Consider the following 22,262-nt stretch of genomic DNA (forward strand, 5'->3'; position numbering starts at 1 on the left):
AGCTCCTTGAAACAGATTCAAGGGATTTCTAGTGATATAATACCTTCTCATTTATGGATATCTTAATTGCACCAGACTTCCTCTGTTTCCTAACTACTCTGTAATTTACACCATCATCTGTTTCTAAATCGATCAAACTGTTGTGTTTGTTTATAGGGAACTCCCAAGCAAATAGATATTTAGTTTCCCCTCAAAAATCTGAGTGTTACTGGTTTCAATGTTTATTGCTCAAAGCAGTGGGAGTTCTGTGAAGGGAAAGGAGTTTATCAGCTGCTTCTGCATGGTACAAAGTGTTGATTTTAATAGTTCACGTTTGGGATGACACCTTTCGAAATCTCTTGCAGTGAGAGAAACAAGCCTTCTGGAAATTAAAGAAGATATGGAACTGGATCCAGAGGAGAACAGCACTGTCTTCATGGGCATACTCATCAAAGGGCTGGCCAAGCTGAAAAAAATCCCTGAAACAGTGAAAGCCATCCAGGATCGCTTGGAACAAGAGCTCAAGCAGATTGTGAAGCGGTCTACGACCCAGGTAGCCGACAACAGTTACCAGAGAGGGGAGACTCTTTCCCAGGAAAATCAGCCTAGGTAAGGATATTTCAACCACTAAACCCTGATTAGCTGCAAAACAAAGTCTGGAGAACATTTGTATCTGTTAATTGCCATTTGACAGAATGCCAATAGCGTTCTTCCAGTAGCAGAGATCTGAAATGGTCAGATTTTCAAGAAATGTGTTGTGCTGTTTTGCCTTGAGCACCTGAAGAGCTTGGCAATTAAAGAAATGCCTCCAGAAAGGGGAAGGATTGTTGTTTCTCAGCTGAAGATGTAGGACAGAGATGTGTCCTTCTGAGCTTGGCCCTAGAAGCAAGTCTTTTGGCTAAACAGATGTTTGAAATGCAGATCTGAAGATGGAAGCAGAGTAGACACTGGCATGATTTCTCTGGCAAGGGGGGCATTATGTTAAGTACTTGATTTTTTTTAACCTAACCTTTTGTTTTAAGCAGTTTTACACCAGATTGAATTGTGATGCTGCCTCAGATTGCTGCTGTGTATAGCGTCAAGAACAGTTGGTGCCAAAACTAATAGTGTCGTCTGAATCATGGTCTTACTCTGGTGCTGGTGCCAAAGAAACTTTTAAGTTCCTACATAATATGACTTGAAAAGAGAAGATTCAGCTCAGTTACTTATTTCAAGTGTGGCAGAGTCCAATTAAGCTGATGCAGGTGCAAAGCTTTGAAATGGTGTACGAAACTAATTATATCAGTAAATATGGGGCCAAGTTACTAATTGGTTTGCAGCCCCATTGGTGTTAACAGCAAGGTGTGGAAGCCAACTGAGAACTGTCTGTCTGTTGTTCTTCATGTGACTGCATCTGGAATGTTGTGTCCAGTTTTGAGCTCTCAGTTGCAGAAGGACAGGGAGCTGCTGGAGAGAGTTGAGCACAGGGCCAGCAAGATGCTGAAGGGAGTGGAGCATCTGCCTTGTGCTGAAAGGCTGAGGGAGCTGGGGCTCTGCAGCTTGGAGAAGAGGAGCCTGAGGGCTGAGCTCAGTCATGTTCCAAACCCATCAAGGGTGGGTGTGAGGAGGCTGGAGCCAGGCTGTGCTCAGGGATGGCCAATGACAGGACAAGGGGCAACGGGGACAAGCTGCAACACAAGAGGTTCCAAAGCAACACAAGGCCAAAGTTGTTCCCTGTTGAGGTGAGGGAGCCCTGGCAGGGGCTGCCCAGATGGGCTGTGGAGTCTCCTTCTCTGGAGCCATCCCAACCCCAGCTGGATGAGTCCCTGTGTGCCCTGCTCTGGGTGGTGCTGCTCTGGCAGGGGGGTTGCACTGGATGAGCTCTCCAGGTCCCTTCCAGCCCTTGAGATTCTCTGGTTCTGTGATGCAGGATGCATTATTCTTTGGAAAATCAAGACTCCATAAGGGCCAGCTATCACTCCTAGCTTGATTATTAGTTTGTGATACTGCACCTTGTATTGGTCACTGTCCAGAGGGAATTAATGGTGGAAAAGAAAATGGAAAACAAAAATCCCTGTCTTTATATATGTACTATTATATAATAATAGATATATTATTATATATAATATTTGTAGTCGAAAATTACTCCCAAGGAAAACTTTAGCTTGATACTTATTCTTTAGTTCCTACCATTATCTTTCCTGTGAAAAGTATTATGTTTTGAAGAGTGTTATGGTGCTGGTAACTTGGTGAAAATACAAGAAGCTTTTTGGATGGGTCAAAAGGAGGGATTTTCATTCCTGGTTTGAAGAGAAAGCAGAGCATAGGCTTGGTACTTAGCTTATCAATCAGTCTTGAGAGGTTCTATGGCTGCAGGTTGTCCCTTGAAATTGATAAATTGGATCAGGTCATATTGTAATGATTTTAACCTGCCCAGAGGGGCCAGTAAGGTGCATGAAAGGTTTAAGGGCTTTTGGTATGTTTAATAGGAGTTTTTGAGCCTTTAAGTTGCTTGTATTTTAGAGCTATAGGAAGTATCTGGAATTATTGAACAAGGAGATGAATAGAACTGATTTCTAATCTAAATGGCATGTAAAGTTTTCAGCAAGCAGGTGAATTCATTTACATTGAAAAGAATAAATTATAGTATGGAAAGGTATACCACCTCTTAAATTAACCACAGTTTAAAATCATAACTAAGCCACTTTCCTGCTGTCAAGGAAAACAAATCTCAACAGTGAGGTTGTACTGTTTGAAGAGAGCTCAGTAAGACCCCAAATTTCAACATGATGCAGCACCTGAAACTGCTGAACTATTCATTAGGCTGTCAGCCACAGTGCTTCCTTGACCTCAGGATTCAGTGAGTAAAAGGTTTTTCAGTTCACCTTAAAGCTAGTCACACTTGGATGCCTCTTAGACTCTGCCACTGAGCTCAGTGCCTGTATTCAGCTGCTGTACTTTAAATGGTGTCTGTAAAAAAAATGGCAAATGAAATTACAGAGGCTGGTAGGGTCTGAGGCTGTAGATTGAGCCTTCTGCTGGGTGAGTTTCCTGTGGCTCACTGAGTATGCACAGAACAAGTTACATGTATTTACATGTTGACTCTCTTTGTTTTCCTATGAAAAGGGTAGTGTTTCTTTCTACTGGAGGAAGAGGCTGACTGTTTGCTTCTGGTGTAATTCCTTTTGAGACAGGTTGTAAAAATGATGTAGAGTCCTCTCATTGTGTAAGATGAATAATTTTTAGAACCTGGCCAGAGAAGTTGCAGAGTTGATCACAACTACTGAGTCTGAAGAGACACTGACCTCATACTTCTGCCTTTTAGATTTGCCTGCCTTCTGCTTCCTTACCTAGTAGACTTTTCCATGGCAATTTCTCTTACATTTGTGTATAAAAACATTATTAATTGCTGTCAAAATGTCAAGGTTAAGGTTATTATAATGAGGAAAGGCTGCAGGAACTGGGAATGTTTAGTCTAGAAAAGAGAAGACTGAGGGGAATCTCATTACTAGTTCCAAATATCTCAATTGTGGGTGTTGGGAGGTTGGGGCAGCACTTTTTTCTGTTGTATCCAGTGACAGGACAAGGGGTGATGGGATGCATATGATTCTTATATTTAAATATAAGAACAAACTGTTTGAGTGAGGGAGCCCTGGCCCAGGCTGCCCAGGGAGGGTGTGGAGGCTCCTTCCTTGGAGGGCTTCAAGACCCATCTGGACACGTTCCTGTGGGAGCTGCTTCTGCAGGGGGGTTGGACTGGATGATCTCTAAAGGTCCCTTCCAACCCCTACCATTCTATGATTGTATGAATTGTTGAACCAAACAGGCAGAGGGCTCTTGGGTCAGCTTCTCAGAGCTTTGGGAAGTCTTCATTGTGCACATGGACAGATTTATGGGACAAGATTTTCGTAGGGATACATCAAAAAGCAGGTTCAGGAGGAGAATGGTGTATTGACAATTTTGCTACTAAGTGCTGTTGCTTGGATTTGCACTTTCCCTTGTGTGTTCATAATACACTACACAGAATCACAGAATGGTAGGGGTTGGAAGGGACCTCTAAAGATCATCCAGTTCAACCCACCTGCTAAAGCAGGTTCACCTCAATCAGTTCACACAGGAACGTGTCCAGGTGGGTTTGAAAACCTCCTGAGAAGGAGCCTCCACACCCTCCCTGGGCAGCCTGGGCCAGGGCTCCCTCACCCTAGAGTAAATCAGTTTTCCCTTAAGTTTAAGTGGAATTTTTTGTGTTCCAACTTTTGTCCATTCCCCCTTGTCCTGTCACTGGATACTACAGACAAAAGTGTTGCCCCAACTTTCTTATTTGTTTCCTTAGACTCATTCTTCACAAACAAGTGTCTGATCAAGGTTTGTCATTTCTAAGACAAACACATTCCAGGGCATTTTATCTCATCTTGAAGCTTAAAAATACAGAAATTACACAGACACCACTGCTCTGACCAAAGGAAGGCCATTATTGCTGCTAAAATGCATGAATTGTCATTGGTGACCTCATTGAGGTGTCAGCAGTCACTCTGCATCAATTCACTCTGAACAATAGGAGTTGCTGCCGGGTGTGTGTCACTGTCTCTCAACATATTTACCACGTTTCTCAGTGAAGGGGTTATGAGATTGCTTTGACAAATTGCCTAAGCCAGTCTCCTGTCATTCTCTGTATGTGTTGTGCTTAGGTCACTTTGTGCTGCAACCCCCATATGCATAAAATCTAGGCCATATCATTTTATGCTGTTTTGTCTCGTAGGCTGTCTGACATGGGCTGTGTCCATGTCTCCTTTAGGTCACCTTGTTTCAGAAATGACCTGACAGGTTTTTGAGAGAGAAGAAAATTAAGAGGTGCTGGCTAATTGGTAAACAGACAGATGTAGAAATGTGATGTTAGTTCAGAATGGGAAATGTAATGAGGTAGTAGTGCCACAGAAGAACACAGGCATGGAATCTCCTTTAGCTATCAGTCTGTATTATGAGAAAAGCAAGACACTGGATTTTAAAGCTAAATAGTTCTGTTCAGTATAATACCATTTCAGTAATTGCTCCATAAACAAGTTGGTAATGTGAGGTCAAGCTCACCTAGGGACAAGAAAAATGAATGTATCAAACTATCCAACCAGTTGGATTCTGTAATATTATACTTGAGGCAGGAAGGAGGTATATGGATTGATTACTAACATCCCATTACAAATGAGGATTTACTTAAAAGTAGGGCTTGCACTGATAAATTTCTCTCAGTGGCATCTAATTTGATCTCACAATGTTATTGTTTGCATTTAAACTAAGGCTGTATGTCAGTTCCTCCAACACAAAATCCCTTGTCTATCCCAGTTCTTCTATGTTTGGTTTTCCTCCTGTTTTTTTTGGTCTGGCTTTGCAGCCACTTGCCCCAAGTGCCTCTGTCTCTTGCTATGAGAAATTCTATCTCTCTCTTGAGGGCTGCCATAGAGTCATAGACAACTATTGCTTCAATGCTTCTGTCCCATGTCCTACAATGAGTTAGAGAAGATACTTGCTTAACAGTGATGGAGGATAGTTTTCGGGCAGCCTCATCTGCATGTTGTCCTGTCTCCTCCAATGGTAACACTGATGGCAGGACATGAGCCAAGGGAGGAGGAAGAATAGGTCTTTCTACAGTAATAAATTCAGTTTAGCTTGAACAGAGCAGTTATTAAGCCTTGTACAAAGCCTAATTGGAGGAGAATGGCCTTTTTTACACACTGGCCTTTACCATATTGCACATGTCATACTGCTAATGTCAATAATAACTGTCATCTGTGGTGCTGTCTTTGCCATCATGTTTTGCATAGTTCTGTGTATCCTCCTGCCAGTGGTGTTAAGACCTGTAATAGAGAAAAAACCTGCTTTTTAAGTACCAGCAACACTTTTCTTTAGGCATTTGTTGCTATTATTAAATATGAAAGAAATTGTTGTTCACACAAGTTTCTCTTACCTTACTTGAATATATGTCTTGGTTCTACAGTCACTTGGGACATGGTAATGTTAGTGTCCCTGTGTTTATGAGTGCAATGATTCCTGTGGATGTTGTCTACCTTGACTTCAGCAAGGCTTTTGACACTGTTTCCCATAACACCCTCATTGAAAAGCTGAGGCAGTGTGGGTTGGGTGAGTGGCTGGTGGGTAGATGGAGAAGGGGCTGAATGACAGAGCCCAGAGGGGGATCAATGGCACAGAATGGAGTTGGAGGCCTGTGGGCAGTGGGGTTCCACAGAGATGAATTCTGGGGCCAGGCTGATTCCACATCTTCATCAGGCAGCTGGGTGAGGGGATGGAGTGTCCCCTGAGCAAGTGCCCTGATGGCACCAAGCTGGGAGCAGGGGCTGGTTCAGCAGAGCCTGAGCTGCCATTCAGCCAGAGCTGCACAGGCTGAGAGTTGGGCACAGAGGGAGCTGCTGAGGTTCCCCCAGGGCAAGGGCAGAGTCCTGCAGCTGGGGAGGAACAAGCCCAGCAGCAGCACAGGCTGGGGGTGACCTGCTGGAGTGGTCATACTATCATATACCACTCATACGATCCTGTGGTAATAGCAGCAAATGTGCAACAGCTTCTTAGTTACTCCAGTTAACTATCCAGCTGCTGGCTTAATAAACAATGATGAAAGGGAACCTGTGCAGAGATTTAGCACTCTGAAATGAAGTGACCCAGACATCAATGTGCACCTTACCAGTCACTAACAAACACAGAAGTTGAAGCATGGTGGTGAAATAGTGAGTACAGCTGATTCTGCTGCAGATCTTTTGTCCTGCTCTGGAGATAGCAACTTCTGATGGGCAGACACAGAAACCATGTGCTAACTCCTAAGCTGCTGCAGTTAAATGTGATGGAGCTTGTCTGTCAGAGCTAGGAAGTGCCAAACATATGGATTTGGGAAGTGTTATCTTCACATTTTGTTGGGGTTACTTGTGTACTTGAATTGCTCATTAAATGCCACTGAACTTGATCAGAGTTTTCCTTTCTCAAATGAATAAAAATGATGAATCATTGTCTTATCACCAAATATTTAGGACTTTGCAAAGGTACTAATTATAGTAATTGGGCAGTAAGGAAGCCACAGGAGCAGGTAAAGTCCAGTACATTTAGATGAGGTTACAGCTGCAGCACCTTCCGTGTTGTAGTAAAATCCTGGTAATTGACACAGTTGAGATGTTTTAGGTTGCTGATTTTTTTTGGTGATGTTTAAAACTTTCCATACTTCAGAATGTCCCTCTGGTACTCTGTTTGTATTGGTAAGTCAATTTTTATTGACTTGAGACTCTTTAGCTTTTACTGGAAGAAAAGCAGGTAATCTCCTTCCCCTCTTTGGCTCTGTCTGGTAACTTCAAGTAGTCTCTAACATCATGGTACTGAAGTGTAGTTGCTGTGTAGTTACTAATACATTTGTCTCTCCAGTTCCCCCTAGTAGGACACATTAAAAGTGAGCAGCTCTGATAGAGTGGAGGGAGAAGAAAGATGCTCAGGTGTGTTCAGGTGCCACACGTGAGATGCTAACAGCTGAAATGAGTCACCTGAAGCCCACAGAGAGAGTTTTGAAGCAAGGTGACCTCCCAGCTTGTGTTCAGCATCTGTCACAGAACAGGATACATGATGTCAGTCTTCTGCCTCCTGTCCCACTGCTCTGACATGCTACATGACAGTGAGCCTGTGGTGTTTTCTGGAAACTGAGTGGACGTTGTCTTGATGGTTTACAGGTTACTGCTGGAACTGCTAGAGCTTCTCTTTGACAAGTTCAACGCTGTGGCTGCTGCACACTCTGTTGTCCTTGGACACCTTCAGCAAACAGTGACATCTCCTTGCAGCCAGTATGATGGTGATATCAAGCTTTATGACATGGTTGATGTGTGGGTGAAGATCCAAGACGTCTTGCAGGTAAGAATCCTTCAAGTGGGCACATTTTCAGCTTGAAACAGCTTTTCTAACCAGAGTACCTGTCATACTGAAGAGACAACTGTCCTGGAATTTGGTTTGATTTGTTTGGTAAGTGGCCACAGACTGTTCAACTCCAAAGAACTTAAATATCAGTGAAAAAACCCCAACTCTGTGGATTCATCCTTATGGTGTCTGGAAAGGTTGATTCCTTTTGCCTACCAAGTGATTTATCAGAAGCTTTCAAACAGTGACATTTCTGTCCTGTGTTACCATGTCATGCCTGTCTCAAAGTGTCACAGCTCTAATCGCTTGTCTTCTCTTGTCATTATGGTTTGGTTACAGTCAACTGAGACACTTGCTGCCAGCATGTTTTCAGGGAATTCTGATTTCATTCTTATTCTTAACAGTGGTGTATTAAAGCTGTACCTTGCTTAGGCTTTATTCTGCTACGATTCCTATCACCTTAGTATCTGAGACTCTCACAAGCAGCAGAGCCATCATCTGTCACAGGTCTGTTCTCTCATTCTTGCTGTGAGGCTAACACATACACATTAGAGGGGTTTTTATTTATTTTGGAATTGCCTGTATATAAGGTACACAGATGTAGACCTCACCCACTACTGTTTGATAGAGGAGGTCAAAGAAACGAGCCTGGTGTTATTTACAAGAGGTGACAAGATTTATGATGGTCATTCCACCTCTGACCTGTACATGAAAAATGCTCTCTGCCTCTTACTCTAACACAGTTTTTCATTGTGGGGCACAGGTCTATTTAGCTGTTGCTCTGAAGGCTTGTTTGTGCAGTGATGCACAGAGTTTTTTTGCTTACACAAATGCAGATAACTGTGCACGTGGGATGAATTTATCTTGGCCATGACAAATCTCAGGTGTGGGTCTTTGATCACATCCACTGTCTTCTTACCCACTTATTTGTCTTTATAGAGGAAGTAGTTGCTTTTATTAAAGGAATCTTGATCAGTTTTCTCTATGATACAAATTTTCACCCTCCTTCAATATTATTTGTGCAGACATTTGCTTTGGACTCTCCAACCAGAGGTTAATGGTGTGTTTTCTAAACAAGAGAATGTCATAGAATTAAAGCTGCCTGGCTCTCTTAAAGGGAAGCATTACACTTAAGGACATGAGGAGGGGTCTTGGCATGAGTTACCTCCAACCATCTTACTATCATCCATCAGGTGTAAAAAGAATTGTAAGAGCTTTGTGTTTTGCAGACTTTGCTCCAGGAGGGCAAAGCTTTGGGAGTAAGAGTCTCACAAGATGTTTTTCTTCAGTGAAACCGAATGCCAAGGCTGGTAATTTGCCCTTATTAGTGAGAGCCTAACAGTGTCATTCCTTGTGAGTGGTGAAGTTGTGACTACTGACTACTCCAAAACAACACAGCCAAAGCTTCAGTACAGGAGCACGTGTAGGAGAAGGAATGTGCTTTCTGCACTGGGGGAAAATATTTGACCCAGCTTTCTATAAAATACGTGCCAAGAAAAATATAACAACCCCCTTGTAAAGGTTTCTTGGGTATTGACTTTACAGCACAGGTGCTGAAGAGAGTCAGAAAAGCTTCCAAAAAAAAGCTTGTGAAATGCATAAAAGCAGCATTTTACTAGTATAGGGGAAGAGATGAACATGGACTGACATGGAAAGGGGGAAGCCTTCAATTTCTTTGTTCACAATCATCATGTGATTTTTCATGGGAGTGGATGACATTTCTTACACTGCACGTTAAAACAATAACCTTTGATCCCAAAACTAAACTGTTTTTCATCCTGTTTGTTTCCAACAAAGATAATTTTTGAGAGGAGGTTTTATATTTGCAGTAGGGGGAGCAGAAAACTCAGTTTCAGAAACGTTTAGTTCAATGTGCTTGCTGTTTGGGGAGGGTGAAAAATTAGGAGGAAGCAGGTTTGTGGCAGGGCACATCAGGGAAACGATGCAATTCCTGCAGATCTTAATGAATGAAGCTTATTCATCACACTAGAACAATATCCCACTACTGCAGTTCACAGGGATAATCTTGTGCACGTGTTCATTGTGCATCTCTGCATGTGAAATACGTTAAGCAGCGAGGTTATCTCTTTATAGCTCTGTACAAAAGTAATCATGTGTGCTCGTGGTGGGCTGGAAATGGTCCTGTGGTGGGAAATGTGAGTTGTTTTCAGCAGCTTGTTTTTATTGTTGTATTTCTGAATGCTTCCTTATAACCATGCCAAGCACTCTGGTGTAGTATTAGATAGGTAGCACAGTGTTGTGCAAGGTTTAGATGTTGCACATGCAGATGTTAGGTTGTGGGAGGCTTCTTCCTTGGAGGTCTTCAAGACATTCCTGGACACGTTCCTATGCGACCTGATCTAGGTGGGACCTGCTTCTGCAGGAGGGCTGGACTGGATGATCTCTAAATGTCCCTTCCAACCCCCACCATTCTGTGATTTTATGGTGTATATATATTTTTTACCTTATCTGAACTCTTCAGCAGGAAGGCAGAGTGAACTTCTAGAGCTGGGTACTAAAGTGTTAGAAACCAAAGAGATCATTCTATCCAAATATTAGATCAGCCTCGTTCAGGAAAGCACAGTTTGAAGTTATTTACTTGTACCAGAGCCAACTGAGCCTGTAGTGGTATTGCTGTACCAACAGGAGAGACTTGAAACTTGTTAAGATTTTAACTTGGCGTTTTGTACACGGAGCTAATTTAGCTCTTCAGGGTAGGAGTAGGTGGAATATCCTTCTGAAGAGCTTAATTATTGTAAGGCTAGTACTTGGCTGGAGAGATCCTGTGGGCTGTGTTACAGCAGCAGTTAGAAATGTACTGATATGATGAGTTGCTTCAGGACAATGCTACAGAGGAATTTGGAGGTTTTTCTGGCACAATTCAAACTATATGCTGCATCATCCCACCTCAAGTTATGGAGGCTATGCTGTGTAAAAGCCACAGTGATGTAGATGTTTAGGAATAAGGCAGAAGGTTTTAACATAGTCTGTGTTGTTTTACTTCATCAGTCTAGGCCAAATCTCCTTAGCCCAGATGTGAGCTTTTCTGTCTGCATAGCTGTTACATTGGTGTTGGGGGACCAAGAGCTGGCAGAGACATGCTATAGCAGTCACTCATGCACGGTGACCATGTCATGGGTTTTCCTTGCTGATATCTCTAGCACAGAACTTGTAACAGCTCTTTCACCTTTTTTTAGCACTATCTTTTGATATCATGATGAGAGGCAGGCATCTGTCCCCGCTGAGTAATACCAGTGTTCATTGAGCTGCTTCAGAAATGTGACCTTTTTAGTGATGGGATGATCACCCTGTCAGGTACTTTGTCTCAGCACAGTACCCCACTGCTGTGTTAAATAACAAGGACATCTCCACATGTGCTCAGTATCCTGTTATCCGATTAGGCTGGTGCTATTTGCCTCCAAGGAAGAGATCTCTCCTCTTGTAGTGGCAGTAGTTGTAGTTGATCTCAATTATTCAAATGGCCTATGTCTATTTTCTTGCTTCTACAGAAGACAGGGAAAATCACATATGTGCTCAGAGATGTATGTCATATCTTTAGCAGGCTGTCTGGTGGTCTGTCTACTGAGAAGACACTGACTGTTATTACTTTCTTTGGGGGGAGGGGGGGAGGGGCTTGTCTAATGCTTTCAGATGTTTTCCAAAAATGGTGTGTTTTAGCAGCCTAAACATTACTGAAACACCGTAAGGCAACTGGAGCAAGAGAAATTTAAGCCTGCTCTCTACTCTCACACTACTGTTCAATTACTGGAGAGTTGGAGATACCAGAAACTGTGGATGGAGAAAGCCTCTCTCTTTGCATGTGATGCTTCCCTGTCCAGGAGCTGTGTTACACATCCTTCAGGATTTGAACAAGAGTAGTTGTGCAGTGCACAACTAGATCTGGTGGCCAGCAATGGGAGTGATCTCACAGAAAAGCTGCACTTAAATTGTATTGGCCATACCATATTTCTCCAGCAGTACTGCTAGAGCACTTGGAGATAAACTTCACATCTCTGCTGCTGTAGTCTGAGCCACTCTGATTTTGTAAATGAATTAATGGCAAAAAATATTGGTCCCCTTAAGCCTACAGGTGAGGAGGGAAAAGACAGTGGAGTTCAGCAGTCTTAGTATTCACTTTACCCCACTACATCCTCATGGAAAAGGTGTAGAGGTTTCTACTGGGTGCCAGTCCATGCAGATCTAAGCCAGCTGCACCGTGATCCCATTTCCTCATTTTCCACAGCCCAGGGTTCTTTCCTTGCTCTGGCAGCAGTGCTCATTTTCCTGACAGTGATCTCATTTAAGGGAGTTGATTTGGCCAAGTATTTTCTGCTGGCTGCGTTTTCTGCTTGCTCAGGTCCTTGAACTGTGTCGGTGTTGGCAGAGGAATAAGCGAGAGGGAATATACCGCGAAGAAGAAGTGAAGGGTTTATCTTGGCAACTGCAGCTTTCATCAGCCTAAGCCACTGTGTAGAGCAGCACCTGAAGGTACCTGCTCATGCAAAAACAAAGTGGTTTTTGCTCTTGCCCTCAGTGGGCTCAGGACAGGTCTGACAGCCGTGCAAAACACTTATGAAACTGGCTTGTGATGCTAAGAGCAGGAGCTTAGCAGTGATGTCCAGTTGTGAGCTCTGAACTCTCTGCAGTTGTGACGCTGACTGACTCTTCAGTTAACTAAGTGTGTCCTGGAGTAGGGAACTAAATCTCTTTTTGCTGAAATGTTGCATTGTTGTGGTTTAGACCCAAGGAGAAACAAAGGACCACCAGCAGCCACTCGCTCACTCCTCCTCCCAGCAGGATGGGGAGGAGAATAGGGAAAGGCAAAACCTTGTGGGTTGAGATAAAGACAATTTATTAGAACATAAGTATGTCCTGGAATAGGTAACCAAATCTCTTTTTGCATGTAAAGGATCTAAAGGTCTCTTCCAACCCCTACCACTCTATGAATGAACTATCTGTGACACAGATAATACTTGCCAATTAAAATAACATTCTCTGAGAGGTGCCACTGTAAATATGCCATAAATACTGGTTGAAACGTCCCAGCAATACATGAAACTGCTGCTGCATCTGGGAAGTTCACCAGGTAATATTTGGAACCTAAAGTAGTGTTATTTTTCATGAAGTCTCTTCACAGAAATGTGATGAGTTTGTGGTTGTCCTCAAAACAATCTGCCTGCCAGTCTTCCTGCTTCTTTTCACATTGCTTTGAAGTGTGTGGAACTGATGCTTTTGGAGTCCTGACTGGTTTGTCTCATGCTCATCTCATTTAGCCAAGAGGACAATGGTCATGGAAGTGATTTGTCTGCAGCTTTTGAAAAACACAGTTTGTCAGTCTTGGGTGGATGAAGAAGGGAGAAGAGTGTGTTTTGTTCTCTAGGATGCTGGTGTTTTAAAACAGAGCTTAAATAGAGTAGATCACTAGCCACCATTTTCTCTGTTTCTTATTTGATGTGAACCCAGAACATGCATTAAGAAATCCAGCACAATGTTTTACAGCTTTGTTTTCTGTAAATATGTGCTACTAAGAGTGTGAGAATTTCTGTGCAAGTTTATGGTCAAGGAGGAGTGTCACCCTTCTGACTATAGGAAGGGACAAGATCATTTTGCAGGAAATTATTTATCTCAATTCCATTTTGCCAAGGTTGTAGGTAACGTCCTGCCTCCCTTCTGCTTTAAAGTCTTTTATAGATTTTTATGGAGTCCTGCTTGATGGCAAGTTAAACACAAGGCAGCAATGTGCCCTCGTGGCCATGTAGTCAATGGTATTTCAGGGTGCATCAAGTGTAGACAGGGTGCATCAAGGGAGGTTCTGCTCCCCCTCTACTCTGCCCATCTGTGGTCCTGTGTCCAGTTCTGGGCTCCTCAGCTCAAGAGGGACAGGGAACTGCTGGAGAGAAGCCAGTGCAGGGCCACCAAGATGATCAGGGGACTGGAGCATCTTCCTGCTGAGGAAAGGCTGTGGGACCTGGGGCTGTTTAGTCTGGAGAAGAGGAGACTGAGGGGGGAATCTCATTAATAGTGACGAATATCTCACTGGTGGGTGTCAGGAGGTTGGGGCAGCACTTTTTTTTCTTCTTGTATCCAGTGACAAGATGAGGGGTGATGGGATGAAGCTGGAACACACAAAGTTCCATTTAAACATAAGGACAAACTATGTTAATGTTGGGGTGAGGGAGCCCTGGCCCAGGCTGCCCAGGGAGGGTGTGGAGGCTCCTTCCTTGGAGGGCTTCAAGAGCTGCCTGGACATGTTCCTGTGTGACTTAAGACAAACCTCCTTTAGCCAGGAAGACTGGAATAGATGATCTAAAGGTCTCTTCCAACCTCTACCATTTTGTGATTCTGTGATTTGCACCAACTTACCTAATAACTCAAGCCTTCTCCTTACATATTGAAACAAATTATTTTGACACGTTTCTAAAGCTCTTATGAAGAGGCATTTGGAATTCAGGATGGTAGGTATCACCTTGGTGGAGGTGGAAAAACATGTCAGCAAGTGCAAAAGAGATTTCATAGCATGGGGATGTATTGTGTAGCTAGAAGGGCAAAGAACAACATGGCAGTGGTCTACTGTCCTTTTAAAAATGAAGAACATGCAGCAGAAATGCTCCAAATTGACTTGTTTTAACTGTATGATTCTGTTGGAATTGAAGTGTGTTTAAAATTGCTTTGGTAACAAGTACCTTGACTAGGTCCACAGCTGAGCTGGGTACAACTGTTGCACTGTTGTCTTTCCTAGGAAGGGTCCTTGTTAACTGAACTGTGCTGTAGTATCATGGTGACAAAGCAGAAGTTTAGGAGACTACCATTGCCTTAACAGCTTTTGTTTTGAGAGTCATTTTTATCCCAGAGCTGTTGATCCAGTGTGGTTCATAAACACTAACGTTTACACTAAAGTTCAAAGAGATAAAGGCCTGCATCAAAATGAATTGTTTGAACAGCGTACAGTCACTTGTGCAATTTATTGCAGAAGAGGCCACTGAGCTTACAGTTTGGGAGATTTCAAAAGATTATCTCATTTAATGAACTGTTTCCAGGTACATGAGCAAGGAAAAAGCTCCTTCTGTCCATGCTGCAGAGCAGCAAGATGCTCTGTACTTGAAGAGCACTTCACCTCAGGTGGATTTTCCTTTTAATAGTTGAGCATAATTACAAAGTTAGTAGTTGTAAAAGGCTTTTGGAGTTTGTCTAAATATTTAAGTAGCTGTTAAAAATCATATACTTAAAAGGTCAGCCAATGGCATGCTGGGGTGGATGAGAAGGGCTGTGGGCAGTAGGTGGAGAGAGGTTCTGCTCCCCCCTCTACTCTGCTGTTGTGATACCACACCTGGACTATTGTGTTCAGTTCTGGGCCTTTAGTTGCAGAAGGACAGGGAGCTGCTGGAGAGAGTTCAGCACAGGGCCAGCAAGATGCTGAAGGGAGTGGAGCATCTGCCTTGTGCTGAAAGGCTGAGGGAGCTGGGGCTCTGCAGCTTGGAGAAGAGGAGCCTGAGGGGTGAGCTCAGTCATGTTCCAAACCCATCAAGGGTGGGTGTGAGGAGGCTGGAGCCAGGCTGTGCTCAGGGATGGCCAATGACAGGACAAGGGGCAACGGGGACAAACTGGAACAGAAGAGGTTCCAAAGAAACACAAGGAAGAATTTCTTCCCTGTTGAGGTGAGGGAGCCCTGGCAGGGGCTGCCCAGATGGGCTGTGGAGTCTCCTTCTCTGCAGCCATCCCAACCCCAGCTGGATGAGTCCCTGTGTGCCCTGCTCTAGGTGGTGCTGCTCTGGCAGGGGGGTTGCACTGGATGAGCTTTCAAGGTGCCTTCCAACCTTTGAGATTCTGTGATTCTTCTGAAGGAGAAGACAGGTGCAGAAATTCTTGTAAAGAGTCCCATCAGTAAATAATCTCAAAATACACCCCTTTTTAATTCAGTTGTGAAAGCACAAGTCAGCTCTGTTAGGTGTTAGGCTGAGAGAAAGTCTCTGCTGGGGAAGAGGTTAGGAATATAGAACAAGGGAATGAGATGTTCCCTACTTCGATATTTGGCAGTTGGCACAAAACCTGTGCTTTGGAGTCCTGGGAGCTTGTCAAATGCTCTCTAATTTATACAACTTGAGAGTTTTTCCAGCCTTTTGTTCCAGTGATGCACTTTGGAAGCCTCTCTTTCTCAAGCTGAAAGTTGGCTGAGGGGGATGAGGAGTGGCTGTCACACCTGATGTGAAGCCTGCCTTTCAAATTGCCAACAGGAACAAGGGTGTTCTATGTTCAAGCATTTCCTGCCTGTAGACTGTTTACTCGCCTCCATCATCTTGGAACTGTTAATGAATGGGATGATGTAGAAGAAATGGAAACCTGGCTGCAGATATGTGCAGTGTCTTTTGTTTCAACCATTTCTCTAGGTTCCTGAGCAGTTTATTAGGTCTGATGTGCTTTTTCTTCCTGTTACTATCAACGGCCATTGCACTTGATTCCTGCTGTCAGCTAGAATGAGGAGAGACCACGCGTAGTTCATCAGCGGTTGTAGACATGTTTTATAGGACTATAAAACCACGTCTCTTTTGATGTGCTGAGCTTATTCACACTTAGTCCCTGTGTGCCTGGCTTTAAAGGCAGTGAGTCTTACTCTTACCAGCATCATAAAAACCCCATGAAAGGGAAAAGGCCAAAGGCTCATCATGTCCTCACTCCAAGACGTCCAATCTGACAGCGGTGCATGAGGGATTCATGCAGGCAAATTCCTGCTAATGTTGCAGAGGAGCTGATATCCCAGGGAAATGTTTGGAAACTGTTTTGCTTAAAAGCCTTTTTGCTCCCATGCTGTGCACTACTTGTGTTTACCATGTGTGACATTTATAAAACTGTAAGGTAGAATCTTCTTCTGTTTTCCCCCTGAAGTTTACCACCTCTTGCCGTTTCTTTGCTGATATGAAATCTCAGCTGGTTTTTTTTTTGGCTGTGGAGGGAAGCTAGGTGCTTTTTCTTGTCATTATTTGTGATGTAGAAAACTACAGAATCACATTAGTAAAAATCCTGGCTGAAAAGTCACTTTCCATTATATCTCCCCCTGGTTTTTTGCTTGTAGTCAGATGTGTTTACAGGTGAGCTCCTAGCAATGAACTCCTAGGACTCAGGCTCTTCGTGTCAAGAAGCTCAGCCCTGCTCAGATAGATACTGTGAAGGTTATGTGTATTATATCCAGAAGAGTCTGTAAGGCTATTAATTTCTTCTTTCTTTCCTTGTTCATTCTGCAAGCCAAGCTACTTGCCTCTTGTTGCTCTCTGATTGCACACCTGCATTCCCTTACACCTCTCCTCCATCTTTCTTCCTTCTTCCCCTTTCTTTACCAACAGCACACCCTCAGCCTTGCTGTAGGGTCCCCAAGCAAGAGGAGAAGGTACAGCATTTATGGAGACACCTCCTTGAAGACCTACAACAGCAGCTCCTTGTAACTTGGAAAAGCAACCTCAAGTCTGTGGCCATGTCCTTGGAAGCTCTTGCTGCTGCAGCTCTGGACACACAGGCACCACTCTGCAATGTGTTGTGTATCACTAGCAGTATACATAAAACATTTTGGGAACTTGTACTTCGCAGCATGCTTCTCATCATCAAAGTGACTCAGTCATCTGATCTCACCAGGGTGATGCCATTCTGTGTTTTACACATGGGGGAGCTAATGTTTGACGGAGTGAACCAAGCGGAAAGCTTTGGAAGTGTTCCTGTGATTTCTGGTGTGCCTGGTTTGAGACTGTAGGAGGAGGGAGTATATTGTGTGAGATTTTTTTTCCTTTGCTCTTCAGAGTTTCTGAGGTATTTTTGTGTTTCTCTTGACGTTATGGATGCTCTGCTCCACTGAGAAGCAGGACATGAATATGCAGAGCACCCGACAGAAATTGGAGATGACTGTTTTGCTGATGATCTGCAGGCTTCAGTCTTCTGTTTATTTTGTACTTCTTTGATGGTTGTGCTGACCAGCTGCCTTTAGAAGTGGTTTTGTTTGGGGAATCTGCAAATAGCTCTCGGTGGGTTTTGAGTAATGTGTCATTGGGTTTGATATGCACAGGTGTTCAGTGGATAGGGTGAATTTTGGTTGTAGAAAATGAAGATGTAAGTCTGAAGTGGTTGGAGTGTGTTTTGGGAGGGTATGTACATGATTGGCAGGACATGCTGGGAAAGTATTTAAGCATAGAATCAGCCTTACTATTTTTTTCTTAACTTCTTAGTTTGTATTTATTCTTTAGCTTAAGCAATTTCAGCTGTACAAGGCTTTCACCAAGTTGTAGCCAAAGTACTCAGCTGTAAGAGAATATAAGTTCTGCTTCTGTATCTAACTGTGTATATACAAACCCGCAGCAAGTGACTGATGATTCACCAATGATCTCTGGACTGAGAGAGGCTGAAATCCTTGAAGCCTGTGTGCTTGGCAGGAAATTACAAACTCCCAGTTTATGTTGGGAACAACCTTCCTCCGACCCCAAATCCTTCTGTTCTGCTCCGTGGTGTTCTGGTAGTGGCATTGTGAAGTCAGCATTTTTTGACATCTAAACATGACTTGAAACAAAAATAATATCCTGATTGACTTGTCAGAAATGAATTTGAGAGAAGCTGCCCTCTCTATTCTGGTGGCTGAAATGGAAAGTCTGAACAGCACTTCATACATCTGTTCTGTTTTACTGCTTTGTGGGAAGGGTTAATGAGGGTGATGACACCAAATGATGGCACCAAACTGGGAGCAGGGGCTGATTCCCCAGAGGCTGTGCTGCCATTCAGCAGGATCTCGACCAGCTGGAGAGTTGGGCAGAGAGGAACCTCATGAATTTCAGCAAGGACAAGGGCAGAGTCTTGAAGCTGGGAAGGAACAACTCCATGCACCAGGACAGGCTGGGGATTGACCTGCTGGAGAGCAGCTCTGCACAGACACACCTGGGAGTGCTGGTGGATAATAAACTGACCATGAGCCAGCAACGTGCCCTCGTGGGCAAGAAGCCAATGGCATCCTGGGGGCATCAAGAAGAGTATGGGCAGCACTCTGCTGCCCCTCTGCTCTGCCCTGCTGAGGCCTCATCTGGAGTCCTGTGTGCAATTCTGGGCTCCTCAGCTCGAGAGGGACAGAGAAGTGCTGGAGAGAGGCCAGTGCAGGGCCACCAAGATGCTCAGGGGACTGGAGCATCTTCCTGCTGAGGAAAGGCTGTGGGACCTGGGGCTGTTTAGTCTGGAGGAGACTGAGGGGGGAGCTCATGAATAGTGACAAATATCTCACTGGTGGGTGTCAGGAGCTTGGGGCAGCACTTTTTTCCATGGTATAGCAACAGGACAAGGGGTGATGGGATGAAGCTGGAACACAAAAAGTTCCATTGAAACACAAGAACAAACTGTGTCAGTGTTGGAGTGAGGGAGCCCTGGCCCAGGCTGCCCAGGGAGGGTGTGGAGGCTCCTGCCTTGGAGGGCTTCAAGCCCCACCTGGACACGTCCCTGTGTGACCTGATCTAGGTGAACCTGCTTCTGCATGGGGGTTGCGCTGGATGATCTCTAAAGGTCCCTTCCAACCTCCACCATTATGTGACTCTATGATGAGTTTCAGGAGTGCCAAAGTGACCTTGTCAGGCTTTGAACTGGGCAGATTGTTACTTCTCTACTATGAGTGTTCCAATTTAATTTTTTAAATGGAAAAAAACTATTTCAAACTAAATTAAATATCTTTTCTTTTATTCACTTAATCTGGTTTTACTTTTTGATAGCTTTATGTACTTTTAGACTTGTTGGAGAACGTGTACAAACTGGTACCAGCTTTTAATTCTCAATAACTAAAGACAAGACAGACCTACTGATTTAACCAGTTTTTCATTTGCAACACCAAAAATGAAATTTTAAATATGAAAACTGCACTTATTTGCCATATCAAGTTCAAGTGTGTTTTTGCAAATGCCTTTTCCCTGCCAGACTGTGCCCTCTGGAACTCCCAACCCAAATGCCTTCACCAAACCCAGCCACCAAACTAAGATTTGGAGAGATTAGGAGAAAATAAACTTCATGGTAACAGAAGAGCTCAAATGCTGAACTTGGGAGAAGGAAAAGGGAATTGATTTAGTCAATATTGCTTTGTTTCAAGGTGCCATGAGCATTTTAATTTGTGTTTTGTCCTGTGCTGGCCAGTCTGGTACACTGGAGCAAAGATGGAATGAGAGAAGGAAGCTCAATGATTTCCTGATGTCAGTATCCCTACAGCTTTGGTAGGCCAAGGACCACATTTAAGAGTGAAATTTCAATATTGAAATGTACATTCCCTCTGTTTGAAGTTTGAAGATGAACTTTGAAGACTTTCTGCAAAAGCTGATCACCAAGAAGCACCACAAAGCAAGCTGAGAATTTTCTGTAACCACCTCATTTTCCCCATAAGAGATAAAAATAACACTGATGGAACTATAGTTTGGGTCATTCTGTTTTCTGCAGAGCAACTTGACAATGTTTTGATTTCACTAGATCTGAGTTTCTTAGTTGTAGTCTTTCCCTTCCCTCCTTTACCTATACTCTTCTTGTCTTGATGTGCAAACTTCAAAGAGATGATGACTCTCACAATGGCTTTGTGTAAAGATTTGTTCTGCTGTTATCCAGCCTGAGCTCCCAGGCTTGACAAGACTGCTCTTACTTCAGCATTACAAAATAAGTTTGCCACATTTATGGTTGATCACTCAATGATCAAAGTTGGCAAGACTCAACGTTGACACTTGCTATTTCATGCAACAAATACTGAGTGATGGTGGCTGATGGCCCTTCTTCAACTCACTCTCTGTTCTTCAAATGCATCTCTTCAGCACAGCCCTATATATAGCTTCAAACGTTGTAGTGTTAAAGACTCACTTGAGTAGAAAAAGAACAATGTCAAAGTATAGAATATATATGCAAAAGTAACAGTATTTATTCTAGAATAAAGATGTCAATTGTTGCATGTAAACAAGTGACTGGAAAAGATAGTAATTGTGTCCATGCTAGGAACCCTGGAAACCCAATTTCACCTGAGAGGAGGAGGAGATGAGGGAATTAGTTAAATAAAAGTGGCCTGTATACAGTCATTCTACTCTTAGTATGTAATTAAATGCCTTGTGAAGCACTTTGGGGTCCTCATTTACTGAAAAAGGCCTCAAGAAATGTGTGATTGTTGGTGTCCTCTGGTGAAGCCCTGAGCTAGAAACTGATTAAAATAATAATAACGTGTTGCATTGTTAATTCATTCTTTCCAGTAATAAAAGCTGGGCTCTCTCTGCTTTGCATTTACTTGAAAAAACATCAAAGAGCAGCACCAGGAGAAGAGAATAAAAAATACATGTATGCTTAGCTTAGATGCTGTGGTTTTGAGTGATGTGGTTCTGGTGCTTTTATTTACTGGTGCATTGCCTTTTTGTTTCTAGTGTGACCTGATGTTGTTGATCACTTTTTACCAGGGGTTCTGTGGGTGAAAGGTTGTTTCTCAAAGCTTTTTTTTTGTGGTGGAAAACTTGCTGGTGGTGCCTACTATTCCCAGTATGGTAAAGGCTTAAGAGCAGGAGATCAGATAGAAGGAAGGATGGAAGATGAAGGGCTGGTTGCTTTCTTTTCCGAGTGCTGACCTATGGCCTTGTGCAATACCAAAGATGGAAGAGTGAATGAGACTCTTGTCTGCCACTTGGTAGATTCATTCCAATTGCAGAAAGGTTAATCAGGTCATTAATTTTCTCTCCTAAGCCTAAGCAGTTGGAAGTTGCTGCATATGACAGGGAGAATAATCCAAATCAGTTACACCTCCCAATGGGTCGGCAAATAAATAAATCAGAGGTCCCTTAAGCATCATATCAAATATCTTCCTCTTTTCCCTCACAAAGGACAAAGAAATAAACCAGTAGATTTACACATGATTAGCTAGGACATAATAAAAGGCTGATCTCACTTTATTACAGTGATTTGGTGCTGTATTCCCTTGATGTTTAATCAGTGTGTCACATGCCTGATGCCCTGTTAGAAAAACTGCATTTCCCAGCCACGTTACCTGCCAAAGTGATAAATGATGGTGCCTTTGAATTGTTCTCTCATGCTAACCTCTCTTGATAATTTGCCTTAATTCACGATGGTGTTTTTTCTTTAGAGCCCATCTTTGTCCTAATGTGGGAAAATTAAGCCATTCCCAGAGATGTGTGAGTGTGACAACTGCGGTGGGGAGTGTTCTGAAAACTTGTAGTAAGAGTGATGCTAATCTCTCCCTGTTAGTGTGGACAGATTCTTGCATTTGACTAGGGATTAAAGCTGGTGATGTCCTTCAGTTTGCCTGCAGTGTGGTGTCAGACAGGCAGCTCAGCTCTTCCAATACCAGCCACAGAAAGCAATAGTGCACGTGCTTAGATCACTGTGTTCCTAAAACCACCTTGCTGGTAGCTTTTCAGTGTTGTGTAAGACAAGCA

The 22,262-nt window shown here is 43.4% G+C and overlaps 1 protein-coding gene across 1 annotated transcript in view; it reads left to right on the plus strand.

Annotated features, from left to right (window-relative positions):
- Window positions 1–22,262, plus strand: part of EXOC4 (exocyst complex component 4) — a 457,325-nt gene that overhangs the window by 66,517 nt on the left and 368,546 nt on the right. The window contains exons 6-7 of the mRNA XM_062020282.1: window positions 345–588; window positions 7,671–7,848. Of these exons, the coding sequence (XP_061876266.1) occupies window positions 345–588; window positions 7,671–7,848 (422 nt within the window). The remainder of the gene's footprint in view (window positions 1–344; window positions 589–7,670; window positions 7,849–22,262) is intronic.

The sequence above is a fragment of the Colius striatus genome, chromosome 1, assembly GCF_028858725.1.
Source record: "Colius striatus isolate bColStr4 chromosome 1, bColStr4.1.hap1, whole genome shotgun sequence".
Taxonomy (NCBI): domain Eukaryota; kingdom Metazoa; phylum Chordata; class Aves; order Coliiformes; family Coliidae; genus Colius; species Colius striatus.